This window comes from Terrapene carolina, unplaced genomic scaffold (assembly GCF_002925995.2).
Source record: "Terrapene carolina triunguis isolate 2854851 unplaced genomic scaffold, T_m_triunguis-2.0 Scaffold247, whole genome shotgun sequence".
In the NCBI taxonomy this organism is placed as follows: domain Eukaryota; kingdom Metazoa; phylum Chordata; order Testudines; family Emydidae; genus Terrapene; species Terrapene triunguis.
Window position 1 is genome coordinate 2091307 of NW_020664598.1, and position 16799 is coordinate 2108105.

The 16799-nt window shown below is 44.3% G+C and overlaps 1 protein-coding gene across 1 annotated transcript in view; it reads left to right on the forward strand.

Moving 5' to 3' along the window:
* The window catches only part of ENTHD1 (ENTH domain containing 1), a 64089-nt gene that overhangs the window by 14279 nt on the left and 33011 nt on the right, over positions 1–16799 (forward strand). The window contains exon 3 of the mRNA XM_026657484.1: positions 13542–13660. Within this exon, the coding sequence (XP_026513269.1) occupies positions 13542–13660 (119 nt within the window). The remainder of the gene's footprint in view (positions 1–13541; positions 13661–16799) is intronic.

Consider the following 16799-nt stretch of genomic DNA (forward strand, 5'->3'; position numbering starts at 1 on the left):
AAGAGATCTTGGAGTCATTGTGGATAGTTCTCTGAAAACATCCACTCAATGTGCAGCGGCAGTCAATGATTCCCAACATTCTGTTTGCTTTTTTTAAAAAGAACAGGAGTACTTGTGGCACCTTAGAGACTAACAAATTTATTTGAGCATAAGCTTTCATGGGCTACAGCCCACTTCATTGGATGTAGCCCACAAAAGCTTACGCTCAAATAAATTTGTTAGTCTCTAAGGTGCTACAAGTACTCCTGTTCTTTTTGTGGATACAGACTAACACGGCTGCTACTCTGAAACCTTTGCTTTTTTAAGAAAGGGATAGATAATAAGACAGAAAATATCATATTGCCTCTATATAAATCCATGGTACGTGTACACCTTGAATACTGTGTGCAGATCTGGTCACCCCAGCCCAAAAAAGATATATTGGAAATGGAAAAGGTACAGAGATGGGCAACTAAAATGATTAGGGGTATGAAACAGGAGGAAAAATTAAAATGACTGGGAATTTTCAGCTTAGAAAAGAGACGACTAAGGGGGGATATGTTAGAGGTCTATAAAATCTTGACTGGTGTGGAGAAAGTAAATAAGGAAATGTTATTTAATCCTTCACATAACACAAGAACTAGCAGTCACCCAATGAAATTAATAGGCAGCAGGTTTAAAAAAAAAAAAAAGGAAGTACTTCTTCACACAACATAAAGTCAACCCGTGGAACTCTTTGCCAGGGGATGCTGTGAAGACCAAAACTATAACAGGATTAAAAAAAGAACTAGATAAATTCCTGGAGAATAGGTCCATCAGTGGCTATTAGCCAGGATGGGGAGGGATGCAACACCATGCTCTGAGTGTCCCTAGCCTGTTTGCCAGAAGCTGGGAATGGGCAACAGGGGATGGATTACTTGATGATTACCTGTTCTGTTCATTCCCTCTGAAGCACCTGGCCTTGACCACTGTTGGAAGACAGGATACTGGGCTATATGGACCATTGGTCTGACCCAGTATGACCATTCTTATGTAAAAATTGATTATAATAATAAATATGTTTAGTACAGAAACTCCCCAACATAATGACCTCTCAAGATAGCAACAATGTGAGATAACAACCTTGGCAAATAATGCATTTTAAAAATCTTGGCCTACTAAGAAACATATTTATATAAGTTTCCATTCCCAGTCACAAATCTAACATTCTGGAGCAAAGTCACTAAAATATAGTCCAACAAACAAATGTTTATTTAATGTGCCCCTCACTTTTCCCTCCACCGAACCCCACTCACCGGGGTTGTCCTTGGTCAGTGGAGACTCAGAGTTCAGAGGCGCTTTCACGTGAGTTCACCTCCCAGGTGGGGGGCAAGAAGGCACCTTGCTCATTCCTCCAGCTGCTCACTGTTCACTTTGGCCACTGCTGTTTGTTGTGCCACCGTTCACTCCACCACTCTGTTGCCAATGGCCCTGTGCCGTCACCTTCTGCTGCCACCTGCCACTGTGACCTCTGCGAGTTGGTCTCTTGAGGTTCCACCCAGCTCTCAGTGATTTCAGCTGAGCTCTCAGTGGGGGAACCTCGCTGCTAGTGCAGTCTGGGCCGTCCCTTCCACAGAAACACTGTCCCACAGGAACACTGTCCCCATAGCACGACTAAGCACTTAGACCTGATTATCAGTGATTTCAGCTGCAGTGGTCACTTAACAGAACAAAAGACTATCTATGGAGCCTAATCAGCTCTGTCTTTAAACAGTGGAGAGGGACAGGTCCCCACCCTCTCTCTTGATGCCCTCAATCAGCACAGGCTAAGTACAGTTCTACTGCCCTTTACTCATACAATAAGAACAGCAACATTTCATTCCCTGCCCCCCCCCCCCCCCCCCCCCGACCCTGCATTCAAGTGATTTGTAACCCAACCCCAGCCAAAATCTATCACTTGGGCGACACAGCTCTGTTTGCTGGATACCTAGGTAGATTAGGTGTGAATGTAAATACAATCTGGTCCTGAAGTCTTTCCTCCCAGCTCATCATTAGCTGTCAGGGAGAGCTCATTTAGACTTTGCTTACAAATCATCATTTGAAATGATTAGGTTGGCCAACATCACCGAAATGAATGCACTGACATTGTCATAAAAAACAACAGCCATATAAGGAAGCTAGTCTATGTTCATACTTTTAAAATCTATTATACTTTCAGATACACATATTTTATCATACACTGTATATGCTTTTAAAGTGTGTATTAATGTTTCAATTTCAATTCAAATTTCCAAACAGTCACTAAATTGGCAGGTTTCAGAGTAGCAGCCGTGTTAGTCTGTATCCGCAAAAAGAACAGGAGTACTTGTGGCACCTTAGAGACTAACAAATGTATTTGAGCATAAGCTTTCGTGGGCCCCCTTCATCGGATGCATAGAATGGAACATATAGTGAGGAGATATATATACATACAGAAAACATGAAAAGGTGGGAGTTGCCCAACCAACTCTAAGAGGCTAATTAATTAAGATGCGCTATTGTCAACAGGAGAAAAAAAACTTTTGTAGTGATAATCAAGATAGCCCATTTAAGACAGTTTGACAAGAAGCTGTGAGGATACTTAACATGGGGAAATAGATTCAATGTGTGTAATGGCTCAGCCATTCCCCGTCTCTATTTAAGCCTAAATTGATTGTATCTAGTTTGCATATTAATTCAAGTTCAGCAGTTTCTAGTTGGAGTCTGTTTTCGAAGCTTTTCTGTTGCAAAATTGCCACCTTTAAATCTGTTACTGAAAGGCCAGAGAGGTTGAAGTATTCTCCTACTGGTTTTTGAATGTTATGATTCCTGATGTCAGATTTGTGTCCATTTATTCTTTTGCGTAGAGACTGTCCGGTTTGGCCAATGTATATGGCAGAGGGGCATTGCTGGCACATGATGGCATATATCACATTGGTAGATGTGCAGGTGAACGAGCCCCTGATGGCATGGCTGATGTGACTGGGTCCTATTATGGTGTCACTTGAATAGATATGTGGACAGAGTTGGCATCGGGCTTTGTTGCAAGGATAGGTTCCTGGGTTAGTGTTTTTGTTCTGTGGTATGTGGTTGCTGGTGAGTATTTGCTTCAGGTTGGGGGGCTTGTCTGTAAGCGAGGACAGGCCTGTCTCCCAAGATCTGGGAGAGTGAGGGATCATCTTTCAGGATAGGTTGTAGATCTTTGATGATGCGCTGGAGAGGTTTTAGTTGGGGGCTGAAGGTAACGGCTAGTGGCATTCTGTTATTTTCTATGTTGGGCCTGTCTTGTAGTAGATGACTTCTGGGTACTCTTCTGGCTCTGTCAATCTGTTTTTTCACTTCAGCAGGTGGGTATTGTAGTTTTAAGAATGCTTCATAGAGATCTTGTAGGTGTTTGTCTCTGTCTGAGGGATTGGAGCTTGGCTGTAGACAATGGATCGCGTGGTGTGTCCTGGATGGAAGCTGGAGGCATGTAGGTAAGTATAGTGGTCAGTAGGTTTCCGGTATAGGGTGGTGTTTATGTGACCATCGCTTATTAGCACAGTAGTGTCAAGGAAATGGACCGCTTGTGTGGATTGGTCTAGGCTGAGGTTGATGGTGGGATGGAAATTGTTGAAATCATGGTGGAATTACTCAAGGGCTTCTTTTCCATGGGTCCAGATGATGAAGATGTCATCAATGTAGCGCAAGTAGAGTAGGGGCATTAGGGGACAAGAGCTGAGGAAGCGTTGTTCTAAGTCAGCCATAAAAATGTTGGCATACTGTGGGGCCATGCGGGTACCCACAGCAGTGCCGCTGACTTGAAGGTATATATTGTCCCCAAATGTGAAATAGTTGTGAGTGAGGACAAAGTCCAGCCACCAGGTTTGGCATGTAACTAGTTCACAAAATGGGGCGGGGTGTGTTGGGGAAATTCAGGGGGGGTGTAGGGAAATCACTGCTGGGATGTGAAGCAATGCATCACGGGTCATTGGGACAGGACCCAGGATGCCCCGCAACCCCTCCACCTTCCCACAACTCTTAGCGGCAGAAGAGGAAGAGATGCTCTTTGGGATAGCTGCCCAGAGTGCACCACTCCGAATACCGCTGCATGTGCCGCAAGTGTGAACACACTATTGTGCTGGCAGCTGACAGTGTGAACACACAACAGTGGTTTTCCTTCAGCGCTCTCTGAGCAGCGCTGTAACTGCTGGTGCTGTAACTCTGCCAGTGTAGACATACCCCTAGACATAGTTTGAAGATCTCCAGGCGTCCACAGACCAGAGGCTGAAAACCGCTGCTCTAATCTATGGTCACCTGTTGGCAGACATACTGCTCTTAGGCACTGTAACGTCTTCAGATAGGGCTTGATATTTATATGCCATATGTGCTGTAATACTTAAACACTATGAATGTGTAGAGGCTGGAGTTTCAGACTGATTTATTTCTTGGCTGATAGGGTTTTAACATTCAGACTAGTACTGATTCTTAGTAAATTGTATTGGGGAACTGAAGATGAGTATAGCCTCATGTTTCCCACTCCATACCTGCTGAGTTCTCCTTTTTCCTCTCATCAGACAGAAGACACAAACTATTCCCTTTCAGAAACCCTTCTAATTCTCCAGACACACATGTCCAGCTGATCCACCTCTCAAATCCTTAGAACACTGAGCAGTTCTCAAGTGAACGACACCTGAAAACTGAGTGTTCTTAAACTGGTTAAGTCAGATTTAACAGGTTACTTATTGTAGCCAAAATAAATGAAAAAGACAGTCAGGATGATATAAAAGACAGTAGTATAATTATCCAGTCTAACAAATTCAGGCTTTACAAGCTATCCGTTATTACACGAACACTGGTTTGCTCTTCCTAACATTGTAATGTTGTCTCCAAATAGACGTGTGGATATTGTCCCAAAAATCTTTGTTATGATTAATTCTTGATCTACACTAAAGAGTTAGGTCGACGAAGTTATGTCACTCAAGGATGTGAAAAGTCCATAACCCTGAGCGACACAGTTAAGCCAATTTAGCCCAGGTGTAGGCAGTGGAAGAATTCTTACATCCATGTAGCTACCATATCTCAGGGAGGTGGATTACCTACGCCAATGGAAGAACACCTTCCACCACCATAAGTAGTGTCTACACTGAAGCTCTATGGTGGCGCAACTGCAGTGTTGGAGCTGTGCCACTGTGGCATTTCATGTGTAGACAAGCCCTGTGTCTTCCCCCACAATTAACTGGAGGGAAACAACATTGATTTAAAAAATAATCTGAAAATTAAATTAGTTGCAGCATAGATGTATACAGTGTATAGCACACACAGTGCTGCTCACTTTCCTCCCATCACAGGAAATTGATAGCTCAGGATATACCTACAGTAACTCCTCACTTAAAGTCGTCCCGGTTAACGTTGTTTCGTTGTTACGTTGCTGATTAATTAGGGAACATGCTCGTTTAAAGTTTTGCAATGCTCCCTTCTAATGTCATTTGGCAGCCGCTTGCTTTGTCCACTACTTGCAGGAAGAGCAGCCCGTTGCAGCTAGCTGGTGGGGGCTTGTAACCAGGGTGGGCCAGCAGCCTCCCTATCAGCTCCCCGCTCCCCTAAGTTCCCTGTGCAGCAGCTGCCCAGCAGGCTATCAAGGCAGTTCAGCTGTCCCTCCCCCCACTGCCATGTGCTGCTTCTGCCCTCTGCCTTGGAGCTGCTCCCTGAGACTCCTGCTTGCTGTGCAGGGGGAGAAGAGGGGGCTAATGTCAGGGTGTCCCCCCCCCCTGCTCCTGCACCCGCTTACCCCTTCTCCATATAGAGCAGGGAGGGGACACGGACAGAGAGAGACAGAGAGTGCCTGGGGCAGCAGCTGCTGTCTCAACTTCCTGATCCACATAAAAAGACAATGCACTTAAGAGTGGGTCAGCTTGCTTAAAGGGGCAGTGTTCATCTCTCGCTCTCTCCCATACACAAGGTGTATGTCTGTCTCTGTCTGCTATGCTGTCTCCCCTCCCTTGTGTTCGTGCTGCCTTGTGTGAGAGGCTACATTAACAACAATGTGTTAACCCTCGAGGGTTCAGCGAGTGCTAGTTCATCATTTAGCAGCAAGGCATTCCCTGGGAAATATCCCTTCTTCTTCCACCCTGTAACTTCACCACCTGAACCAAGCTTCACAATCATCATAGCTGTGAACAGTATTAAATTGTTTGTTTAAAATGTATACTGTGTGTATATCTATATAATATATAGTTTTTTGTCTGGTGAAAAATTTTCCCCTGGAACCTAACCCCCCCATTTACATTAATTCTTATGGAGAAATTGGATTCGCTTAACATCATTTCACTTAAAGTTGCATTTTTCAGGAACATAACTACAACGTTAAGCAAGGAGTTACTGTACCTAATCCTAATGGATGATCCCTGCTCAGTGCTCCAGAGGAAGGTGACTTCTTCCAGGAGATTCTTACCAGTATGCCCAGGGACAGAGGTGAAAAATTCCTTCCTGACTCCCAAATCTAATGGTCACTTAAATTCTATGCATGTGAAGAAGAAGAATGATAGCTAAGCATCTAATTCCATTTATACCTCAAGATACCATATCCGATATCTGGCTTTCAAACTCTCTTAATAGTTTTCTGGCATAGTGCTAATCTTGGGCCTGATTCTCATTTACACTAAAGTCCTTTTGCATCACTCTGGCAAAGTAAAGGCATCTTCCAGTAGCTGTGAACTGCATTTATATCCACTTTAAGACCTCTTTAAACTGCCAAAATGGGGTAAAGCAGCCTCAGTGTAGAAGAGAATTAGACCTAATAAGTTCAGTTACCTAGGACTTTCTCTGGCTTGCAATGTATACTGTAGGTGTGTCATGTCGAGGTGACATGTTCTGTGCCCTGGGGAGCCCTACTGGGGAGTTTATGTATCCAAACTGCAACAGCTTCAACAGGAGAAACTGAGGGAGACACATAAGGGTGCTATTCTGAGAAGTGGGAGACTCCTGTTCAAATCCTTTCTCCCCATCAGACAGAGGGTGGAATTTAACCTGGATCTCCCGCATCCTGGAGGAGTGCCCTAACCAGTGGTCTAAAATTTATAAGGGCACTGTCACCACAATCTCCTCCTCTTGAATGGGCCTAGATTAAGGTGTGATTTGAGCACATCTGCTGGATTGGGCCTTGCAGGTGACATAGGCAGGGGAATACCTATTTTCACCTGGTTTGAGGATCCTGCTGGGATTTAGGAATGAGATTGGCATTCGGTCACCTAGAGTGAGATGTTGTAAACATTCCCAAAGGCAGAAATGTAGGCACTGAGGGAACTTTAACAACAAAAATTTAGGCACTGAGTGAATTTAGGCACCTACAGTGTTAGGTGGCAGCCAAGTGGGGGTTTGTGGATCCCAATGGTGCCTAAATCTGAGACTCAGGCCTCTAAATCTGGTGTTTAGGCACCTAAGTCCCATTACAGACTTGGGCCATTGTCCCTCCATCATAGTATTTGAGCACCTAGTATTGGAAGTGAAGAAGAAATACCATATAGTCAATGAAAATATCAGAGAGGAGCTTTGCAAATATTCCTTGGGATAATTAACCCCTCCAAGTGTTCAGGACCTTGGTTTTATGTCTCATGCAAAAGACTGCAAGGTTAGCACCTTCTAGGGGTGTTGGTGCGATACTGATTCAAAGAGAAGCATGTTACATACTGAATCATCATCACCACCACTTCTGGAAGTTTCCAGTTTAAGAACAGACTAGGCCTGGTCCTAATTAGTTTGTGAGAATGATTGAGAGCACAGGTCAAAGTGATATATTAAAAGTAGGGCTGGCAAGCGATTAAAAAAATTAATCGCGATTAATCACACGACTAATCACGCTGTTAAACAATAATAGAATACCATTTATTTAAATACTTTTGGATGTTTTCTACATTTTCAAATATATTGATTTCAATTACAAACACAGAATACAAAGTGTACAGTGCTCACTTTATATTTATTTTTGTTTACAAATATGTGCCCTGTAAAAAACAAAAGAAATAGTATTTTTCAATTCCCCCATTACAAGTACTGTAGTGCAATCGCTTTATCATGAAAGTTGAACTTACAAATGTAGAATTATGTACAAAAATAACTACATTCAAAAACAAAACAATGTAAAACTTTAGAGCCTACAAGCCACTCGGTCCTACTTCTTGTTCAGCTAATCGCTCAGACAAACAAGCGTATTCACATTTGCGGGCGATAATGCTGCCCATTTTTTGTTTACGTCACCTGAAAATGAGAACAGGCGTTGCAAGATATTTACGTGCCAGATGCGCTAAAGATTCGTATGTCCCTTCATGCTTCAACCACCTTTCCAGAGGACATGTATCTATGCTGATGACAGGTTCTGCTCGATAACGATCTGAAGCAGTGTGGACCGAGTCATGTTCATTTTCATCATCTGAGTCAGACGCCACCAGCAGATGGTTGATTTTCTTTTTTGGTGGTTCAGGTTCTGCAGTTTCCGCATCAGAGTGTTGGTCTTTTTAGACTTCTGAAAGCATGCTTCACACTTTGTCCCGCTCAGATTTTGGAAGGCACTTCACAGGGCCGGCTTTAGCAGGTGCGGGGCCCCACGCTGGGATGCGAATTGTCTCGCACCCCCCCGCCCCCAACTCCACCCTGGCCCCGCCCCAACTCTGCCCCCTCCCTGCCCCATTGGATCCCTCCCCAAATCCCTCCCTGGCCCCGCCCCCAGCCCCGCCCCTCCCTGCCCCATTGGATCCCTCCGCAAATCCCCGCCCTCTCACTGCCCCATTGGATCCCTCCCCAAATCCCCGCTCTGGCCTGGCGTCTTCCCCAAGCACGCCGCATTCCTCCTCCTCCTCACCCCTCCCTCCCAGGCTTGCGCTGATCAGCTGTATGGCGGCACAAGCGCTGGAGGGAGGGGGGAAGAAGCAGGACGCACCTTTTTTTTTCCTCCCCCCGCTCTGCCGGCAGCCCCGGATGTTGCGGGGCCCTCTTAGGCGCGGGGCCCCATTCCGGGGAATTAGCTAAATCGGCTTAAAGCCGGCCCTGGCACTTCAGATTCTTAAACCTTGGGTCGAGTGCTGTAGCTATCTTTAGAAATCTCACATTGGTACCTTCTTTACGTTTTGTCAAATCTGCAGTGAAAGTGTTCGTAAAACGAACATGTGCTGGGTCATCATCTAAGACTGCTATAACATGAAATATATGGCAAAATGTGGGTAAAACAGAGCAGGAGACACAATTCTCCCCCAAGGAGTTCAGTCTCAAATTTAATTAACACATTTTTTTTAAATGAGCATCATCAGCATGGAAGCATGTCCTCTGGAATGGTGGCTGAAGCATGAAAGGGCATACAAATGTTTAGCATATCTGGCACATAAATATCTTGCAATGCCAGCTACAAAAGTGCCATATGAACACCTGTTCTCACTTTCAGGTGACATTGTAAATAAGAAGCTGGCAGTGTTATCTCCCGTAAATGTAAACAAACTTGTTTGTCTTAGCAATTGGCTGAACAAGAAGTAGGACTGAGTGGACTTGTAGGCTCTACAGTTTTACATTGTTTTGTTTTTGAGTGTAGTTATGTAACAAACAAAAAAAATCTACATTTGTTAGTTTCACTTTCATAATAAAGAGAATGCACTACAGTACTTGAATGAAGTGACTGGAAAAATACTATTTCTTTTATCATTTTTACAGTGCAAACATTTGTAAGAAAAATAATATAAATTGAGCACTGTACACTTTTAGTCTGTGTTGTTATAGAAATCAATATATTTGAAAATGTAGAAAAACATCCAAAAATATTTAATACATTTCAATTGGTATTCTATTGTTTAACAGTGCGATTAAAGCTGAGATTAATCGCAATTAATTTTTTTAATCACGATTAATTTTTTGAGTTAATCGCATGAGTTAACTGTGGTTAATCAACAGCCCTAATTAAAAGGGCTTAATTTATTTTAGTACCAGTTCTTTCTGTCCGTGTGTGCACGCTTGACAAACTACTGAATCGAAGGGAACTGGCAGTTCCTAAAAGATATAATGCTGGAGGCTCAACATCAAGCTATTCCGATGCAGAGGAAAAATAAGGAGAGCCATCAGAGGCAAATGTGGCTGCACAAGGAGCTTTTTAGCTATCCAAAACCCCAGAAGGGATTCATACAGGAAATGGAAGGAGGGCCGTGTCACCAAAGGAGTATACATGGGAATAGTGTGAGTGTGTAGGGACAAAATCAGGAAAGCCAAGGCAAAGAATGAGTTACAGCTGGCAAGGAATGTTAGAGACAACAAGAAGGGGTCTTTAAATACATCAGACAAAAAAAAAGAAAGATCAAGGACAGTGTGGTTCTGCTGCTCAGTGGAGAAGATGAACTGGTAACGGAAGATGATAGGAAAGCAGAGCTGCTCAATGCCTACTTTGCTTCAGTCTTCTCACAAAAAATAACATGTGACCGGATGACTAGCGAAGTTACCACAGACAATAAAGGGGAAAGGATGCAGATTGGGATAAGTAAAGAACATGTTAGAGATCTTCTGACCAGTTTGAACGAATTGAAATCAGCGGGCCCAGATGCTATTCACCCGAGGGTACTGAAGGAATTAGCTGAAGAAATCTCAGAGCCCCTGGCAATAATATTTACAAACTCATAGATAACAGGAGAGGTCCCGGAAGACTGGAAAAGTGCTAAAATAGTGCCCATCTTTAAAAAGGGGGAAAGATAGATCAGTTAGCCTGACTTTGATATCTGGGAAGCTACTAGAGCAACGTATAAAACATTCAATTTGAAAATACCTGAAGGATGAAGAGATGAGCACTAGCAGTCAGCATGTATTTACTAAGAACAAATCGTGCCAAACCAGCTTGATTTCCTTCTTTGGCAGGGTAACTGGTTTGATGGAGAGGGGTAATGTGGTGGACATAATATACCTGGACTTCAGCTAGGCTTTTAACAGTCCCACATGACATTCTGATAGGCAAGCTGTAGAAATGTGGGCGTGGCAGAACTACCATTAAGTGGATACACAATTGGTAGGGCCCTACCAAATTCATGGTCCATTTTGGTCAATTTCATGGTCATAGGATTTTAAAAATCATAAATTTCATGATTTCAGATATTTACATCTGAAATTTCACAGTGTTGTAACTGTAGGGGTCCTGACCCAAAAAGGGTTTGTGGGGTGTGTAAGGTTATTGTAGGGGGGTGATGGTATTGCCATCCTTACTTCTGTGCTACTTCTGGTGGTGGCGCTGCCTTCAGAGCTGGGCGGCTGGAGAGCTGTGACTGCTGACTGGGGGCTCTACATGCTGCCCCCGCTCCAAGTGCCGCCTCTGAAGCTCCCATTGGCCGGGAACTGCGGCCTATGGGAGCTGCAGGGGTGGCACCTGTGGACGGGGCAGTGCGCAGAGCCACCTGGCCGTGCCTCCGCGCAGGAGCCGGAGAGGGGACATGCCACTGCTTCCAGGAACTGCTTGAGGTAAGCACTGCCTGGAGCCTGCACCCGAGCCCCTCCTGCACCCCAGCCCTGATCCCCCTCCCACCCTCCAAACCCCTTGATCCCAGCCCAGAGCACCCCCCTGCACCTCCAGCCCCACCCCAGAGCCCACACCTCCAGCTGGAGCCCTTCCCACACCCCAACCCCCTGCCCCAGCCCAGATCCCCCTCCCGCACTCTGAACTCCTCATTTCTGGTCCCACCCCAGAGCATGCACCCCCAGCCAGTGCCTGCACCCCCTCCTACACCCCAACCCCAATTTCGTGAGCATTCATGACCCGCCATACAATTTCCATACCCAGATATGGCCCTCTGGCCAAAAAGTTTGCCCACACCTGCTATAAGGCCTTCAAATATCATGCTTAAACAGAAATTCAAATTAGTGTTGTCTCCTGTGGTCACCAAGGGAGAGATTTAGGGTATGTCTACACTGTAATTATAAACCCGCAGCTGACTCATGTCAGCTGACTCAGGCTCCTGGAATTTGGGGGCTGTTTAATTGCGGTGTAGATGTTTGGACTCAGGCTGGAGCCCAGTCTCTGGGACCCTGCAAGGTGGGAGGGTCCCAGAGCTCGGGTTGCAGCCAGAGTCTGAAAGTCTACACTGAAGCTAAACAGCCCCTTAGCCTGAGTCCCTTGAGCCTAAGTCTCCTGGCACAGGCCAGTCACGATTTTATAATTGCAGTGTAGACATGCCCTTAGTTTCAATACCTAGGTCAGTCTTTTACTTCCCAGGGGATTGCAGGGGCTAGAAGTAGAGCTGTGCAAATAATGAATTTTTTGGTTCACTGGGAATTCTGAAAAAAAAAAAAAAAAAAAATCAGAAAAATCATTTTGGATTTAATTGAATTTTTTTTTTAATTTTTCCGTGAAGGAAATTTTGAAATGAAACAGTTTTTAAACAGGAAAAAAAAATCAATTTTTTTGGAATGTTTATTTCAACACAACCACTTCAGCTAAACCAACATGAACTCACGAAACATTCTGGTGTCACTGAATCTCCATTTTTTGTTGAACAAAGTTTCACATACCTTTGCATTGCTGTATAGAGATACCTGTTAGCTGATCCACCGCACTCGTGAGCTCCAAAGGGGACTTCCATCCATGCCTTGTCAGTTTTAGGAAAGTTACTGAATGGCCCTTGAGTGTAAAAGATTGTCCATAGAGAAGCTGACAAAATATCTAAACAATATTTATTCTTTTACCCACAAAATCAGGGCATCAAATGAAGGGGTTTTCTCTCAGCGCACTCTCCCTTTCTCTCTCATTTTTACATACACAATTCCACTCCTAATTTATCCTGCCATGTGAAATCACAATACTGAATATGTGATATCACAGTTTTTGCCATAACAACAAGAGAATCATGATTCATTGCAGCACTAGGCAAGAAAATAATTTTTGATTAATTATTATTCGTTAAGCCAGGCTGTTAAGATATAACCAGGGAAAAAAGCTAAAATAAAAACAGTCTGAAAGTGTAGCAAATAAAATAAAAATTATTAATGACAATATCATTTCATCTTCTCATTTTTTTCACATTTGTCTCTGAACAAAGTTCTCTTTTAGTGGCTTGTGGTCTTTAAAATTTGTCATGATCTTTTCAAATGGTCTCTAAACTCCGGTTTAGTTCCTTGTGATGTGCAGCACATGTCTGCCATGCTGCAGTAATAATATTCCTTTTAAATAGTAATTAGACGGTTTGGTGGGAGGGGATGATTCTAGTATTGGTTTGCTGGGCATTCATTTCTCTGTATAATTTTCACATAAGTGAGCAGAACGACCCTGCTTCTAGCATTCATTTCACCTGTTTATAAAAGAAGGCATGTTTTACACACTGGGGATATAACACAGAAGGCAGTAGGTAAGAATAGGAGGGCCATGCTGAATTTGGAATCCATCTGGGTTTGTCAATTATCATAAAGCTGTTAGTATTCAATCCCAGTCATTGGCAGGTGGCATTGCAGTTAATGGACCAAATGAGGCTTCAGAGGCATTTTTCTACCTGATTAACTCCAGGAAATATAACACCTGTGTAAAACTCATTTTTTTCTTTTGCCAAAGTAATTTTTTAAAATATTTCTTTCATTGACAGACCATTTTCCTAAGGTAGCATCTGCGCCACAGCAAAACCAGCCTTTTCAGTCACCAGGGAAAGCGGCAATGGCCCAAGAAATGGTGGCATCCCAAATCACTGCTAAGAAGTCATCAGAGGTAAATGCTATAGGGAACGATGCTACTGTTGGAGGAGAGGGGTTGAAGGATGCCTACATCAGTCTGTTCTGATCCTTATGCTATTTATTACCATGGCAGTGAACAACAAGTAGCAGAGAGCAGGTCAGAAACACACTGGAGTTTTCCAAATTAGGATGTGATCTCAGAGCCAGGTTTATGATTTGTGAGTCCCCAAATTGCTGGAGTGAGGGGAATTATGCTGTTCACCATCTCCCCACTCTAATCCAACCGTTGGAAAAGACTGGACAAAGAGACTGGACATGACTTGCTAAGTCTGTATAAAGCCCCCCGAAGTGAAGGTTCCCAGCAATCTTAAAGGAAAACTCCAGTGTTGTTTTTAAAATTTTGTATCAAAAGAACATCAAAGCTGTCTTCTTAAAATTGACATTAAATATTTAAAAAGGTACAACTCCATGAAGAATGTCATTATCTTGCTAACAGGTAGAAATTAGGTCAGGGAGCAACTTAGTCTGCATTGAAATCAGTCAGGAAACACTGGATTGTGAATACCAATTTTTGGTAAATTTAAAATAAGAATTTTTTCAGGTAAACGTAATTTTGTTTGAACTTAACTTGCTTTACTTTATTTTACTGCAAGATAGTGTCTAGGAATTTCAGATGGAGATAAACTGAAGTCTCCCTCCCAGAGAAATAGCAGGCAGCTGATCTGTCCCCTTCCTTTCTTCTTCAGCTTAGTATTCTTATACCAGATCATGCATCCTTCTCCTCTGACCTTAGCGCTAAACTCCACCCATATTCTCAGCTCTGCCTTCCCTCCCTACAGCCTGACTCCAGCAGAAGAACTGTAAGGCACCACAGCTCTCGAACCCAGTCCACAAGTCTTACAAGTAAGACTCTTACCCTATGTGTCACTGCACTCCAAGGTCAAATAAGGAAACTGCAGCTGAAACCCCAGAAACTGGGGCTATATCCACTGACTCAGCAGGATCAGCTGACTAACAGTAGACTGTTGATTGGACACTTTTTAGCATGAGGCTTCCTATTCTTCCCACACTCCTTGTCTGAGCAAATAGTCACTAGGCCTGCAGCTGACCAGACTCCTGAGACTAAGTTCCTGCTGCCTCGCCTGGTTCCCACTCTTTATTCCTGTTCCTCACCTCGTTCCTTTCCCTGATCCCTCATCCTAACTCCAGTTATTGACTCTGGCTTCTTGACCCTCAGTGCGCTTCTGGCTCTGGTTTGATCCTTAGCATGGCTTCTGACTCACTCCAGCTGTGACCCTTGGTGTGACTCCTGACCCCAACTCTACTCTGGACTCCGACCATTAACTCAGACTGCCCATGTTATGGGCCCTGACACTTAGCTCAGACCCTCTCAGTCTCTTCCTGGACTTGTTGCTGAATCCCTGGACCGAGTATGGACATTAGTGGTACTTCTGCCTCACCAGTGCTCCAGGGGCTTGTGAGTCTGCGGAAACAGATTATTGTCCTCCAGGCTGAGAACCAGAGACTAAGGGTAGGTCTATACTTACCTCCGGGTCCGGCGGTAAGCAATCTATCTTCTGGGATTGATTTATCGCGTCTTGTCTAGATAAATCGATCCCGGATCGATCCCGGAAGTGCTCGCCGTCGATGCTGGTACTCCTGCTCGGCGAGAGGAGTACGCGGCATCGACGGGGGAGCCTGCCTGCCGCGTCTGGACCTGCGGTAAGTTCGAACTAAGGTACTTCGACTTCAGCTACGTGAATAACGTAGCTGAAGTTGCGTATCTTAGTTCGAAGTGGGGGGTTAGTGTGGACCAGGCCTAAGGGATCAAAAATGGCATCTGCAAATGGAAAATTGCTCTGTTTGGGAACAAGTAGCAGCACTTGGAACAACTGCAGGTACCCACTTATCTCCCTTTATGACACCAGCTTGGGTGACCAACCCCAGAGTTCCATTACCAGAGAGATACGATGGCACCTCTAGCAAGTTTTGCAAGTTGATTACCCAGCACAGACTCCTATTTATGCTCCAGCCACAGGAATATGCCATGGAAAGGAGCACCCATGGCTGATAAGATAGGATTCTTTCCTGCAAACGTTTGCCACCATTTTTGATGACCTGCATAAAGCGCGCATGGCAGAGACTGCCTTACGTAAGCTTTGGCAAAACTGGGGTCGGGCCCTTCCGTGTCACCCAGTTTAGATGCTTGGCCACAGACATTGCCTGGGGAATGTCGTCATACTCCATCAGTTTCAGCTCAGCTCAGTCTCTGTGACAAATTAAAGGACAAGCCTGCACAGGTAGACTCTCCTGCCAGGTTGGAGGCATTCATGGACCTGTCTATCAGGCTAGACATCAGAATTCATGAATGACAAATGGAATGTAGGAAGCCCCCCTCTATATTTCACACTTGCCCAATGTTCATCCCTCAGACTCAAGGAAGTCTGGCCCTAGTTGAACCAATGCAGATAGGTGTGGTGCAGTCCCACCTGACCCAGGGTGAGTGAGAGTGCTGGAGACAGGAAAACCTCTTTTTCTACTGTGGAGAAGCAGGACAGGAGATATCCATGTGCCCTGCCAAAATCTCTGTAGCCCAACAGTGGGAAAAGATTTGGCCTTGGAAAAGGCTCAGAAAAGGGCAACAAAAATTACTAGGGGTATGGAACGGCTTCCGTATGGGGAGAGATTAATAAGACTGGGACTTTTCAGCTTGGAAAAGAGACGGCTGGGGGAGATATGATTGAGGTCTATAAAATCATGACTGGTGTAGAGAAAGTAGATAAGGAAGTGTTGTTTACTATTTCTCATAACACAAGAACTAGGGGTCACCAAATGAAATTAATAGGCAGCAGGTTTAAAACAAATAAAAGGAAGTATTTCTTCACACAACACACAGTCAACCTGTGGAACTCCTTGCCAGGGGATGTTGTGAAGGCCAAGATCATAACAGGGTTAAAAAAAGAACTAGATAAATTCATGGAGGATAGGTCCATCAATGGCTATTAGCCAGGATGGGCAGGAATGGTGTCCCTAGTCTCGGTTTGCCAGAAGCTGGGAATGAGCGACAGGGGATGGATCGCTTAATGATTACCTGTTCTGCTCATTCCCTCTGGGGCAACTGGTACTGGCCACTATCAGAAGACAGGAAACTGGGCTAGATTGACCTTTGGTCT